The following is a 13017-nucleotide window of genomic DNA, read 5'->3' as shown; positions in this document are numbered from 1 at the left end:
TGGCCCTCCCCACTACCGCGGGGTCCCGGCAACCCCGCCCGCGGCGGAGGAGGGCGGCCCCTGCCTTCCTTCCCCAAGCCGGCCGGGGAAGAGGCAGTTCTCCAAATGCTAGCGCTTTTTACTCCTTCTATGTTCCTTGGGATCCCCTAAGCACTCGTGGTTCCTATCTCCACCCTAGCCCAGCCCTTCTGGGTGCCCTGGAAATAAGGCAGGACCCCATCCCCATTCTCCCCAGCCCTCGAACCTGGGACCCGGGGTAGGGGAAATGCCTCAGCCCGCAAAGTCTGGCGAGAAGCAGTGGTTTAAGGCTTGCCTCTTCTGAGGGGCCGGGGTTCCAGTGCCCCAGGCCTCTAGGGTCATTCAGCTACAGGTAGAGGGCTGTAGTCACTCTGAAACCTTGGTCTAGCCCCTGAGTGGGGCCCCACGGCTTTCCCCACTGATGCCTTCCGGGTCCACAAGTCTGGCCAACCAGACCCTGGGCAAAGGCTGAGACACCTGAGGGCTGGGCTCATGGGACCACACCCAGCCAGCTAGAAGGTGCTGGGACAGTGGATGGCAGCATGGGGCTGGGTCTCACCCCTGTTGGAAGCCACTCCTCTCCCCTTGGCTCTGTTTCCCAGGTGCTGGGGAGAAGGAAGCAGTGCCCCCTCTCCTCTGAGGAGTCAGTATGTATTCAGAGCCTCCCAGGGCTGACTTGGAGTTTAAGATGTTAGGGCATGAAGGCATGTGAGGGCCTGGCTTACATGATCTGACATTTCCACCCTGCCAGGCATGACTGCCAATCCAGAGAACCCTCTAGGCCCAGGCGGGCCACAGTGCCCTCCCGCTGCGGAAGCTGTTAAGGCCTTGCGCTGCCCCCTGGTGGCACCACGTGTAGGAGGGTAGGGCTCTCAGCTACTGGAGCTTAACCCTTTCCACTACTTACAACTGGGAAGGCTGAGGGCTGGAGAAGGGCAGGGTCCCCACCCAAGCCAATGGACAGCAGGGGCCAGGCAAGGCCAGGCTCAGTGGCCCTCTCTCCCACCACTGCACCGCCCCTTTCCCCTCCCTGAGTCTCATCTTTCCCAATTTCTTCCTGGCTTAGCAGAAGTACCACACTCAGAGGTGAGAGAACAACTCCAAATTATCTTTTATTTATACAAAAAGGGCATATTTAGCAAAAGACACTGAAAAAAGAGTCGCTATGGCCCAGGAGACAAGGCAGGGAGGTGACAGGCCTTCGGAGGCCCTGCTAGGGGAGGAGTCTGGGAAAAGTGGTGAAAAGTCCTGGGTAAGTGCTGAGTGGTGGGGGCCACAGAAAGGAGCAAGCTCCAGTTGGATCAACATTGTTGGCAGGTCATGGGTGGGACTCACAGCGACCTCGCTACTAACTCTCGAAAGAGTCCCAGTCAGTGCTGTCGACTGAAGTGAGAGCCCCCCTGGTTCCTGGAGGGCACCCACCAAGGGACACAGGACAGGAAGCCCAGGTTGGGAAGTGCAACTCGGGGTGAAGGCCAGGGAGAAGCAGGTGCTCTGCAGTGGCCAGGAAAGGTCCAGACTCGGTGGCGGAGTTGCGTCCTGTTACGTGCGGGCGTTCCGCTCTGTCTCTGCCAGGCATTCTCTGACTAGGGCCCGGGCATGGATGATGCCTGAGGTGGGGATGGGCAAGTAACATACAGCAGCCCTCCATAGTACCACCCCTGCCCTCCACAGGAAGACCCCTCCCTCCGCACCCCCTTTCCTTTCAGTGAAAGGGACCAGGGCTATAATCTAATGAGGGGCCTAACGAGATTAGCGGCTTGGCTAATCCTCACATTTGTCCCGTTGAAAGACAAATGCCCTGCTCCTTCCCCGAAAACTGGCTCAATTTCAATTCAACTCAAAACACCTCTCTGGATAGTGACACCGGCCCTTGTCTAGGCTTGGCTCAAGTAGCCTCCAGATGTCCTTCCTTTCCTAAGGAAGGACTGTCCAGTGTTAGTCTCCTGAACAGGGAGGGTGGAGGCCTCACTTACCTCTCTTCAGGCGCTCCATGGCGCTCTTGCTGCCAGCATAGGTAGGCCGGATCTCTTTGCCCATCTCCTCTATGACCGATAGCAGGTCCGTGTAGGTGCTCTGAGAACCCTGGGCTCCGGGTGGCTTCATTGCCTATGTCAAAAAAGGACAGGACAATGAGTTCAGGCCCCGAAGGGACCTCCAGTCCCCATCCATAGGCAATCCCTCGTCCCCACTCACCTGCACATAGCCCATGGAGGGCGGTCCAAAGTCGTTAAACAGGGGTCTGAAAGGGGCAGCGGCTCCCGGCACCGAGCCCGATGGCGATGGGACACTTCCGGCTGCAACATGCGCGAGTAAGAGGTCAGCGCGGGGCCGGGACGCCTCCTCCCAGCGTTCCAAACCCCCGACCGGATTCGCCCGATTCCCTCCGAAGGGATGCTTCCAGGCGCTCAACTTCAGGGACAAACCCCTCCCCCTGCGCTCCACCAACTAGCCCTTACATGACCACGCCCACTTCACAGGCCAGCAAACTGAGGCTCAGCGAGGGTAGGCGGCAGGCCCAATGTTGCAGAACTCAGGCCGTCTTCTCTTCGAGACCTCGACCACCCGGGCAGACGAGCAGGGGTAGAGCTGGATCCTCACCTGTAGGTACCGGGGTACCGGGCCCAGGGGTGCTGGAGCCGGGGGTGCTGCTAGGGGCGGGGGCGATGGGTTTGTAGGACATCCCCAACTCTTGGGTGCGGCGGACGCCGGCCGGCCGCTCCTCCGGGGTTGGCTGCTTGGCCGCTCAGCCGCGCTCTGATTGGTAAACCGGTCGCACGCCCCTGGTAAATAGAGCTCAGGCCGGAAGGGCGGGCGAGCACCAATGCTCTCTCACTCCCGATTGGTGCGCCAGGACGTCACTCGGGCCTCCTCATTGGCCGAGACCGACCCCAACAGGCCGCAACCGCTGCTGATTGGTCTCCGCCTTTCGGACCTCGCACCTGTCTGCTCCGGATTGGGCGGTAGCTGACGCCTAACGCAATTGGCGAGTTCGCGGTCCGGGCCGGCGCGCTCTCAATCCGATTAGTCCCAAGGCCCGAGAGGCGGGGCCTCGGAAGCCGGGACCCGGCTCTGGTCGGCCGCGGTTCGCGCGGTGGGGTCTTCCCGGCGCGGGCGTCGCCCTCACGCTTCACTCGCGCTGCTTTGCACGTCAGCTTCGCACTGCCTGGTGTCGGTCCAGCTGGGCCTGCTATCGCTGCCGCCGCCACCACCGAGCGCGCCTTTCCACCGCTCTGAGCGCCGTAAGACGCAGGGCTTTGACGTTCGGAGCCCTGCGTCTCACCCCGTGCGCTTTTACGTCACCTTTCACCGGTTCAACAACCTTTCCCCGGTCTGCGCATGCGCCCTCCTAAAGCCTTCGTTTGTTCCTATGGCAACGGATCCCTCACCAACGCTACCACCGCGCCTCTACCAATTTGCCTCGTCCTCCGGTCCAGGCTGATGTTAGATCCGATGGCGACCTCAAAGACCCCTCAACCTGTCCCCCAAGACTCCGAACCTGTGCCTTATACTGACAACAGCAGGAACGCTCACCTCCGTTGAACACTCACCGCACCCCGGGCCCTGGGCCAGACTGATCTTGGGTGAGAGCACCGACTGGAGTTAGGCTGATGGTTCGAATCTCATACCGCCCCCATCAGCGATTTCCTCTTGGGCAAGTTACTCACCACAATATGCTTGGGTTTCCCCATCTTTAAGATGCGGACGTTAATAATAACTATCTTACAGGGTTGTTGTGTGGATAAGTGAATATTCGTAAGGAGCTTGTTTCATTGTCCTCTTTACTGTCCATTTCTCCATCCAGACCCCTCCCCTCAAATCTCATTCCTCACAACCCTAGATCTTAGACTCTCCTCCAAACGGTAACCCCTTCTGCCGGGCTACTTCTCCTCAAAACTTCACTGGCCTTGTGTACCCTTCATGCCCCAGGTCTGTAGATTTTCCTCATCTCCAGGACATTCATTCATTCATCCAACAGACATTTTCTTTTTCTCTCTCTCTTTTTTTTTAAAGATTTTATTTTATTTATTTGAGAGAGACAGCGAGAGCACGAGCAGGTGGGAGGAGCAGAGGGAAAGGGAGAAGCAGACTCCCCGCTGAGCATCAGGGAGCCGGATGGGAGGCTTGATCCCAGGACCCTGAGATCATGACCTGAGCCGAAGGCAGACGCTTCACCGACTGAGCCACCCAGGTGCCCCAACAGACAGTTTCTGACTCCATCCTCCATCCCAGGCCTTGTGCCGAACACTGATGATATGGAAATAAACTGGCCATGGCTTCTGTCCTCAGGGAGCTCCTAGTCTCAAGGAGAGACAGACAGGAAAGCAGACACACTGTACGGTAAGACAGTGTGGAGACTGGTAGAGGATGCATTGGAACTTAGAGGAAGGAGCCTGCTTGGGGACATCACAGGAGTCTTCCCAGAGGAGGTGGCATTCAATTGGTGAATGAACAAGTAAACTGTGATATATCCACAAAATGGACTATTTATTCAGCGATGGAAGGAAATCATCTAGCCATGAAAAGACACAGATAGGCATTTTACTAAGTGAAAGAAGCCAGTCTGAAAAGCCTGACAGTCCAGAAAAGACAGACGTATACGTAAGGTAAACAAATTACTGATTGCCAGGGGTGGGAGGGATAGAATTAAATGGGTAAAACGGGATTTTTTTTTTTTTTTACGACAGTGGAACTATTTTGTATGATACTGTAATGGTGAATACAAGCTATTAAGCATTTGTCATAAAGAGTAAACTTTAATGTATGCAAAATTAAAGAAATCATTGAGGAGGTCAGGGGATCCCAGGAGGGAACGCAGAATGTGACAAAGGAATCTAGCTGTATCATAAATGAATGAGACAGCTTCACTGAAGGGGTGGGAGAATAAGGTGCTAATCTGGAAATGAGTGGAGTCTGTAAGAATGAATGCGAAGGAACTGCAAGTAAGCATGTACTCTAGTTGGTGAAGTGGTTTCCTTGGCCTATGGGTTAACAATTCTGAAACCACTGCACACATATGCCAGAATTGAAAATTAAGTTAATTAGGATGGAGGAGTTATCGTTGTTGGAATGAGAAGTGACGGGTAGGCAAGGGGAGGAGGCTAGCCTGATCCACGTGATAATGGGTTGGAATTGGAGACATCAATATGAACCCTTGTTTATTTATTTATTTTTAAAGATTTTATTTATTTATTTGAGAGAGAGAGAGAGAGCATGAGAGAGAGAGCATGAGAGGGGGGAGGGTCAGAGGGAGAAGCAGACTCCCCGTCGAGCAGGGAGCCCGATGTGGGACTCGATCCCAGAACTCCAGGATCATGACCTGAGCCAAAGGCAGTCGCTTAACCAACTGAGCCACCCAGGTGCCGCAATATGAACCCTTGTTTAGCTCAATATAGATACAGTCAGTTGCATAGAGAAATATTTAAAAATTGTATATACACAGATTAGTGTACATACCTATCTCCTCTATCTGCTGAGAGGGCCTAGAAGCAACCTAGCACCCAGGTCTTGGTTTCTAATGGCATTCTCCAATAAAATGAACCAGAGTTCCTTGAAGAAATGGCTAATTCTAAGACTGGGGCAGGAAATACACAAGATAATCCTATAGCATCTTATAGTACCAAAACGTAAGAAAATGCTAAAAACACAAAAAACAAAAAACCCCAAAACCCCAAATGCCACCATGATGGGTATATGCCAAAGGGACACAGGAGCCAGCTGAAAGGCCTCTCAGTGGCCAAAGCTGGAGCGATTTGAAAATTTAAAGTGTTGGATTATAACTTGTACAAAATAAATACCTATGAGCCCAAATATATATATATATATATATTTGAATAAATAAAGGGAGAGAAGAGACAAATCTATATAGAAGAATTCCAAGTAGTTTGTGTAGATACTCTGCCCTTAATAAGGTAGATTATAACCCCTACCCCTTCAGTGTGGGCTGTACATAGTGACTTTCTTCCAGAGAGTGTAGTACATAATGGGAGAAAGAAAAAGTAATTTTATAGTGTAGAAATGTGACACACACACTACCTCACGCCGGGTGATCAAGGTCCACATCAATAGTGATGTCATGTTGATAGTATGCACCCTTAATTGGATGGCTTGAGAAGGGCACTTGACCTCTGTGGTCATCCTCCTGCCAACCCATAACCCCAGACTAATGAGAGAAACATCAGACAAATCCCAATTTAGGGATGTTCTATAAAATACCTGAGGAGTCGTACTTAAACTGTCAAGATCATAAGGAAACAAGGGAAGTCTGAGAAACTATCACAACCAAGAGGAGTCTGAGAAGACACGATGCCTAATGTAATGTGGTGTCCTGGATGGTATTCTGGAAGAGCAAAAGGATAATCAGGGAAAAAATGATGAAATCTGCATAAAATAGGGGCTTTAGTTAATAACAGTGTGTCAGTCTTCATTAACTGTGACAAATGTACCATTCTAATGTGAGATATTAATAGTGTGTGATGGTTAATTTTAAGTGTCAACTTGCCTGGGTCACAAGTGCCCAGATAGTTAGTCAAACATGATTTTGGGTGTGTCTGTGAGGGTGTCTCCGGGTGCAATTATCATCCATTGAATTGGCAGAGTGAAGATATGGCCCTTCCCGTGGTGGGTGGGCCTTATCCAATCAGTTGAAGACCCGAATGGCACAAAAAGGCTGAGTAAGAGGGAACTTCACCTGCCCGACTGTTGAGCTAGGACATCAGTCCTCTGCCCTCAGACTAGAACTTACACCATCAACTTTTCTGGTTCTCAGGCTGTTGGGCTCAGACTGGAACCGAACCTCCAGTTCTCCTGGGTCTCCAGCTTGCTGATTGCAAATCTCTTTTTTTTTTTTTTTAAAGATTTTATTTATTTATATGACAGAGAGAGACAGTGAGAACAGGAACACAAGCAGGGGGAGTGGGAGAGGGAGAAGCAGGCTTCCCGCGGAGCAGGGAGCCCGATGTGGGACTCGATCCCAGGACCCTGGGATCATGACCTGAGCCGAAGGCAGACGCTTAACGACTGAGCCACTTAAGCGCCCCTGATTGCAAATCTTGGGACTGCTCCGCACCCATAATCACCTGAGCCAGTTCCTTGCAATAAATATCTTTACACACACTACACACACACACACACACACTAAATATCTTTACACACACTACACACACACACACACACACGTATCTCCTGTTGGTTCTGTTTCTCTGGAGAACCTTGACTAACACAGGAGAAGCTGACCGAGGTGGACTGTATACAGGAACTCCCTGTACTATTTTCAGGATAATTCTGTAAGCCTAGAACTGTTCTAAATAAAAGAAGTGGATGCGATACCATGATGTGGGTGACGGTTACCTGAGCGCACACACATGTAAAACTCATGAGCTGTACACTTAAGGTTTATACACCTTATTGAATGCTATCATCAGTAGTCAAACTATTTAAAGGGGACTTAACGTAAATCTGACTTTCCAGCTTCTTTTGGAAAATCAGAAGATCTCAGAGTTCCAGCCTGCTTCATCTGGCAACAGTTGCTGGGGTTGGGTGGCAGGTGCCCCCTTTAAGCAGAGAAGGGGCTCTTAACTTGGCACAGTCTCTGCCTACTCACTGTTCCTTCCCGGCCCTGCTCCCAGCTCCAGCAGTTACCTTGTTGGGACCTTCCGGGCCAGCAGCCTTTTTGGGGTAGAAGGGCACGTTTGGTGCCAGCAGATACACGGCAGCCAATTAAGACCATCCCATCGTCGCCTCCCGCCCCTGCCCCAACCGCAGAGCCTGCCAGGCTGGGAGCCAGGGGGCAGTGGGATTCTGGTCTTCCTGCGACACACTTCCATACTACCCCCAGCCCCTGCAGAGGGGACAGACATCTCAGGCAGCAGTGCCATCTGGACTGGCCGGCGGAGGGTGGTGGGAGCGAGGGTGGACCACAGCTCCCAGAGAGAGATCCCGTAATTGAGTATTAGGATTAACTGGGATCTGCCGGGCGAGTGAGTGGTGCTGAGGCTGCTGCAGCCAACCCTGGCACCTCGGTGTCCAGGCTCTGGGCTGTGCGGGACACCAGTAACCGCCCGCCTTCTCCGTCCCAAGGCCATCTTGTTGGCAGCGGGGATGGTGAAGCCCAGGCAGGGGCGCTGAAAGCTCCCACCCCTTCTTGACCAGGAGGTCAGGGCTCCCCTCCCTCCCGGTGGGCAGGCACAGCAGCGGGTCACGCAGCGCTCTGCAGAGCAGGTGTTTGCTGCAGCTAGGAGAGCCTGAGGCCCGGGGCCTCCCTGACTCCGAGGCACCCTCTCCCGTGCACTGGAGCCAGGGGGTGAGTCCCACCTCCGCTTCGTCCTAATTGTGTGTGACTCTATGCCAGCCCTCATCCTCCCAGAGCCTTCTGGTGCCGGGAGCAGGGGCCGGATTAACCTGGGGACAATGGGGGGGGGTCACGACCCTTCTGAACAGGAAGAGTGTGACGCAACGCAAGTCACACTTGGGGAAGAAGAATCTGGCAGCACATGCCAGGGCATGTGTCGCCCTGGGCCTGGCAGGGGCCTTTTTTACAGGATGAGGGGCCGAGTGCATCCCAGCTCTGAGAGAAGCAGGTGGCGTTTCTTGACACTTGCTCTGGGATGGGCCCAGGATCCAGAAAAGGCCCCTGTCCACCTGGAGTTCACAGTCGAGGGGTCTTACAGCCCAGGACTTAACTTTTGGGGGCCAAAGACTGGGTCCTCTAGGGTACAAAAGTGAGGTAAAAGCCATCTCCCCAAGCCCCAAGATACTTTATTGTTAGACAGGGATGGGCATGGGGGCTTGGTGAAGCAGTGGGGGTGAGGGCAGGCCGGGGTGTTACACACAGGCAGGGTAGGAAGGAGATGGGGAGGGTCATTTGGAGGCAGGGGGCTTCCTGGCTGTGGTCCCAAGTCCTGTCTGCTGCCTCCAGCTTCTGTGCAGGCTCAGCGAGACATCATTCGCACAAACTCTGCCAGGACAAAGCCAAGGTTGCAGGTCTGCTCTCTGGAGCCCAATCGCTGTGAGACCAATATACTGGCCTTGAGGTGGGAGGGAGTGCGGTCCAGGGCGGGGCCTGCAAGGGAGTCTTTTTTTTTTTTTTTTTAAAGATTTTATTTATTTATTTATTAGAGAGCGAGCGAGAGAGAAACAGCATGAGAGAGGAGAGGGTCAGAGGGAGAAGCAGGCTCCCCGCCGAGCCGGGAGCCCGATGTGGGACTCGATCCCAGGACCCTGGGATCATGACCTGAGCCGAAGGCAGTCGCTTAACCAACTGAGCCACCCAGGCGCCCAAGGGAGTCTTCTGAATCTGGTAGGGAATAGGCCTTTGGGCTAAGAAGAGGGGCTTTGTTTTATGGGGAAAACAAAAACAAAAAAACAAAACCCTTGTAACTAAACCTATTTCCCTTTTTGCTTTGGCTGCTAGGAAGCTCAGGAACAACTTTGGGGCCTGCTTTGGAGAATTTCTACATACTGATTTTCCTTGGCTTCCTATTATTATTTAACCCTTGTTTTCGCCCTGTGGGAATCCAGCATAGAGCAAGAACTGGATTCTGGTCAGCTCGCCTGGCTTCACATCTTGGCTCCATCCACATCTTTTGCTAAGCATTCACACTTTCCCAAGAATTAACTTTCTTGTCCTGCTTATGGGGAGAGGACATAGAGTGCTCAGCCCGGGGTCTGGCACGCAGTGACAATGCTCCTTTTATCCTTTCCTTGCCCGTTAAAAACCTCCCAGGGCGTGTGGCACTGAGCGCAGAGGGTGGCGGGTGGTACCTTCAAAGTCCACCAGGCCATCCCCGTTGAGGTCAATGTCATGGAGGATCTCGTCCACCTCCCGCTGGCTGAGGCGCTCCCCCAGCAGGGCCTTGAGGGCTGCTCGCAGCTCAGCCAAGCTGATGCAGCCGTCCCCGTTGGTGTCAAACTGTGGTGGCGTTGGTCGTGGTATTGAGTCCCCGATCGAATCATTCATTCACTCAGGCCTCACTCACAGTAGACCCACGGCCCCCCGCCTGCCCTCCAGCCCCAGTGGCCGTACCTCCCGAAAGGCGTCCCGTAGCTCCCGGACGCCAATCATGTCTGCTGTCTCTGCCAGCAGCTTGGGGCCCATCAGCTCCACAAAGTCTTCAAAGTCCACCTTTCCACCACCTGGGGGCCATGCCCATCAGAGACCCCAGCAATCAGGGACTCCTGCCCAGCCCTGGCTCCCCCCGCCCGCCTCTCCTGGCCTCTGGCCCTCTCCCCTGCCCCACAAAGTGGGCCCTTCCCTCTTGAGGGGGCCCAAGCTGGATCATCGGTGTTTTCTGGTGGTTTTTCTTAATTTTCCTGAAGACTTTGGTTGGGTTTAAGTCCTGGCTCCAATGACCTGGCTCTGTGACCATAGCCAAGACACTTAAGCTTCCAGAGCCTCAGTTTCCTCATGTTAGAAATGGGGATAATGGTCCTTGCCCTCCCCACCTTGTAGGGGATGGTGAGATTCTTCAGAGGCAGAGAAAGTGCCTTGAGAATGAGCAGGGTCCCGGGCTCTGGGGGCCGACTTGTGTGGGCACCTGCTTTCCCCGGGTGGCCCAGCTGCTTGAGCCATGGCCATGGTCTCTGGAGGACTGGGGGGGCAGGTCTGAGGCACATACTGATTTGCTGTGAAATCTCAATGAGCTCCATCTCAGTGGGCATGTAGCCCAGCGTCCGCATGCAGGCGCCCAGCTCCCGGTAGCCGATGTAGCCGTCCCGATCTCGGTCAAACTCCTGGAAGGCCACCTGCAGCTCTGCCGGGCAGGGCAGGGTCAGCTCCTCCCACACGTCCCCCGGGACCCCAGCCTGGACCAGCACACCCTTCTTCCTTTGATCTAATCACTTCCTCCTTGTAAACATCAGTTTCTCTGCCACTTGAGCATCTTGGCACATGCTATTTCTTTAATTCATTCTTTCAACAAATATTTAAGGAGCACCTACTATGGGCCAAGCTCTGCTCTAGGTACTGGAGATACGGCAGGAAGGGAGGGAGGGAGGCAGGGGAGGGAAAGGAAAGGAAACAATCCCTAACCTCATGGAGCTCACGTTCTGGAACACTCTACCCTCTTCTGGTCCTTATGTCACCTACTCAAGAAAGTCTTCCCTCTACATTGGGTCCCCTCCAGCCCATTTGTTCATTTCCTTGAGAGCACTTCGCACCATTTGTACTAATAGTTGACTTATTGACATCTGTCCCCGGAGGACACGGGCCACATCTGTCCAGTTTGCCCCCTTCCCCAGGGCTCCCGGCACAGGGCTAGGCACACGATAAGCACCCAGGAGGTGTTTGTCAAGTGAACAAATATGAAAGTGGCTCTTGACCCGCCTGGCAGATGAGATCTGGGAACTGGCAGCTGGGGGCTCTGTCAACCCCTCCCCGTTCAGTCTGGTCCCCATCTCCTCGATCTCCCGCAGCCTCCTCCTTGCCCCTAGTTCCTCCTGGAGACTAGCTGAGGCCCCACCCAATGCCCACCCCTCTGGAGACTCTAGTCTTTTCAAAAACCCTTTACCTTCGATCTCCTCTGGCCGCAGCTCCCGGTCCTGGGGGGCACAGAGAGGTTAAGAATTCCCTGGACCACCCAGGCACCTGCACCCCTTCCTCTGGTTCTTGGGGCCCCCCACTCAGCACCCCCAACGGGATGGGCAGGGCCTGTGTCTGTCTGACACTGCTCAGACCTGCTCCTACCCATTTCTGCTGACTGGCCTGGGTGTCTTGGGCCCCCCCTTCCCTGCCCCCTGCCCAGATCTTTCCCAGGGCCCACCTCCTGCCCCCACCCTCTTGTAGGGCTCAGAGCTCCATTTGCCAGAAGTGGATCTGGGGTCGGGCAGAACCTCAGACTTGGCCCCGGGGACCTCAGTGTCATTGTATGTCTCTTGTTCTCTCTCTGTCCCTCTCCTGGAGGCCCTGCAGCCTCCCTGCCCACCCCCTTGGTGGCTGTCTCTGAGATTCTCCGGGTCTCTCTCTGTCCTCTCCTCTCTCATTCCTGGCGTGTCTCCCTGGGTCTTCCCCCTGTTTGATCTTGTTTCTGTGTCTTCACTATTCTTTGCCCCACCCCCTGGATCAGTGTGCCTTTGCTCCGAAGACCCCACTCCATCCTCTCCCCCCTACTCAAGGAGAGGCAGAGAGGAGGCAAAGGCAGGGGCGGCCGTACATACGAGCTGGGTGGCGGCGATGCTGGGCCGCAGGAAGATGCAGGCGGGCCCCACCAGGCTGTTGAGCACCGAGTAGCCCTGGATGCCCGGCCCTGGGCCCCCCTGCTCCTCAGGGCCAGGGCCAGGGCTGTGGCGGGAGCCCCCTGTGGGGGAGCTGGGCCACTGCCAGTGGTCCTGCAGCAAAGCCAGCTATGAGCTGGGGTAGCGGCCCCTCCGCCCTCGTTTACCAGCCTCTCCCGTCTTTGGAACCCGGCCCAGGACAGTGAGGGCTCTCACCCATCAACACTCTAGGCTTGATGTGTCCATCCCTTATTGTTCAGTTGGGCTAACCGAGGCCCCCCGAAAAGGAAGGGACTGGGCCAAGGTCACTCAGAACGCCGGTGGCGGAATGGGACATGGAGCTCAAGCTCTGCACATCCCATCTCTGACTAGCAGAGGGCAGGGGCAGCCGGCACAGGCAGCTGGATGGGCAGCTGGGGGGCCTGATGAGCTTGGCAGGGAAGGCCCAGCAGTCCTTGGGAGGGGCTAGAGTCTGGGGCCTTCCCCGGGGAAATCTGGATTGGTCTAGGGCAGTGGGAACCAGCCCCTCCATCCCCCTGCCATGCTCTATCTCTAACCCCAGCCCAGCCCTCACACGGGGCTCTGCCCACCCCACCTGACCCTTCCAGGCTACAGCCCGGTCTCCTGGCCTTGGCTTCTCCCCCTTAGCCATCCTACCTTAGGGCCCCGGTGTCGAGGCCACTTGGCACAGTTTCCCATGGGCTCCTGAACCATGCCAGGCCTGGAGTCCTGGGGGCAGCCCAGGCCTGGGCCTCAGTGGATGCTGTGGGCTCCTGCCAGCCCCCAGCT

At 55.0% G+C, this 13017-nt stretch overlaps 2 protein-coding genes across 4 annotated transcripts; both read right to left on the bottom strand.

Moving 5' to 3' along the window:
• Positions 1–1111: 1111 nt before the first annotated feature.
• CDK2AP2 (cyclin dependent kinase 2 associated protein 2) lies at positions 1112–3576 on the bottom strand. Of its 2 annotated transcripts, none has more exons than XM_021685128.2 (4): positions 2620–3576; positions 2215–2315; positions 1995–2127; positions 1112–1628 (listed from the first exon to the last, which is right to left on the bottom strand). In XM_021685128.2, the coding sequence occupies exons 1-4, from the start codon at positions 2699–2701 to the stop codon at positions 1561–1563; spliced, it is 384 nt and encodes a 127-aa protein (XP_021540803.1). In that variant the 5' UTR covers positions 2702–3576; the 3' UTR covers positions 1112–1560. The 2 variants fall into 2 exon arrangements, with proteins under 2 accessions (XP_021540803.1, XP_021540804.1); XM_021685129.2 differs by lacking the exon at positions 2620–3576 and adding an exon at positions 2478–2481.
• Positions 3577–8948: 5372 nt separating this feature from the next.
• Positions 8949–12942, bottom strand: CABP2 (calcium binding protein 2). 2 transcript variants are annotated; one of them, XM_021685130.1, is made up of 7 exons: positions 12886–12942; positions 12172–12342; positions 11526–11556; positions 10635–10769; positions 10043–10152; positions 9781–9928; positions 8949–8974 (listed from the first exon to the last, which is right to left on the bottom strand). In XM_021685130.1, the coding sequence occupies exons 1-7, from the start codon at positions 12940–12942 to the stop codon at positions 8949–8951; spliced, it is 678 nt and encodes a 225-aa protein (XP_021540805.1). The 2 variants fall into 2 exon arrangements, with proteins under 2 accessions (XP_021540805.1, XP_021540806.1); XM_021685131.1 differs by lacking the exon at positions 12172–12342 and having other exon boundaries at positions 10629–10769; positions 12886–12927.
• Between the last annotated feature and the right edge of the window lie 75 nt (positions 12943–13017).

The sequence above is a fragment of the Neomonachus schauinslandi genome, chromosome 11 (assembly GCF_002201575.2).
Source record: "Neomonachus schauinslandi chromosome 11, ASM220157v2, whole genome shotgun sequence".
NCBI lineage: Eukaryota > Metazoa > Chordata > Mammalia > Carnivora > Phocidae > Neomonachus > Neomonachus schauinslandi.
This window is presented reverse-complemented; position numbering and strand designations above follow the sequence as displayed.

Coding starts and splice junctions, on each gene's coding strand:
- CDK2AP2 (XM_021685128.2), bottom strand. CDS start 2,701: ATGTCCTACAAACCCATCGCCCCCGCCCCTAGCAGCACCCCCGGCTCC. Junction 2,128..2,214: donor CCTCCATGGGCTATGTGCAG/GTGAGTGGGGAC, acceptor TTTTTGACATAG/GCAATGAAGCCACCCGGAGC. Junction 1,629..1,994: donor CATGGAGCGCCTGAAGAGAG/GTAAGTGAGGCC, acceptor TCCCCACCTCAG/GCATCATCCATGCCCGGGCC.
- CABP2 (XM_021685130.1), bottom strand. CDS start 12,942: ATGGTTCAGGAGCCCATGGGAAACTGTGCCAAGTGGCCTCGACACCGG. Junction 9,929..10,042: donor TACGGGACGCCTTTCGGGAG/GTACGGCCACTG, acceptor ACGCCACCACAG/TTTGACACCAACGGGGACGG. Junction 8,975..9,780: donor TGGCCTGGTGGACTTTGAAG/GTACCACCCGCC, acceptor TTGTCCTGGCAG/AGTTTGTGCGAATGATGTCT.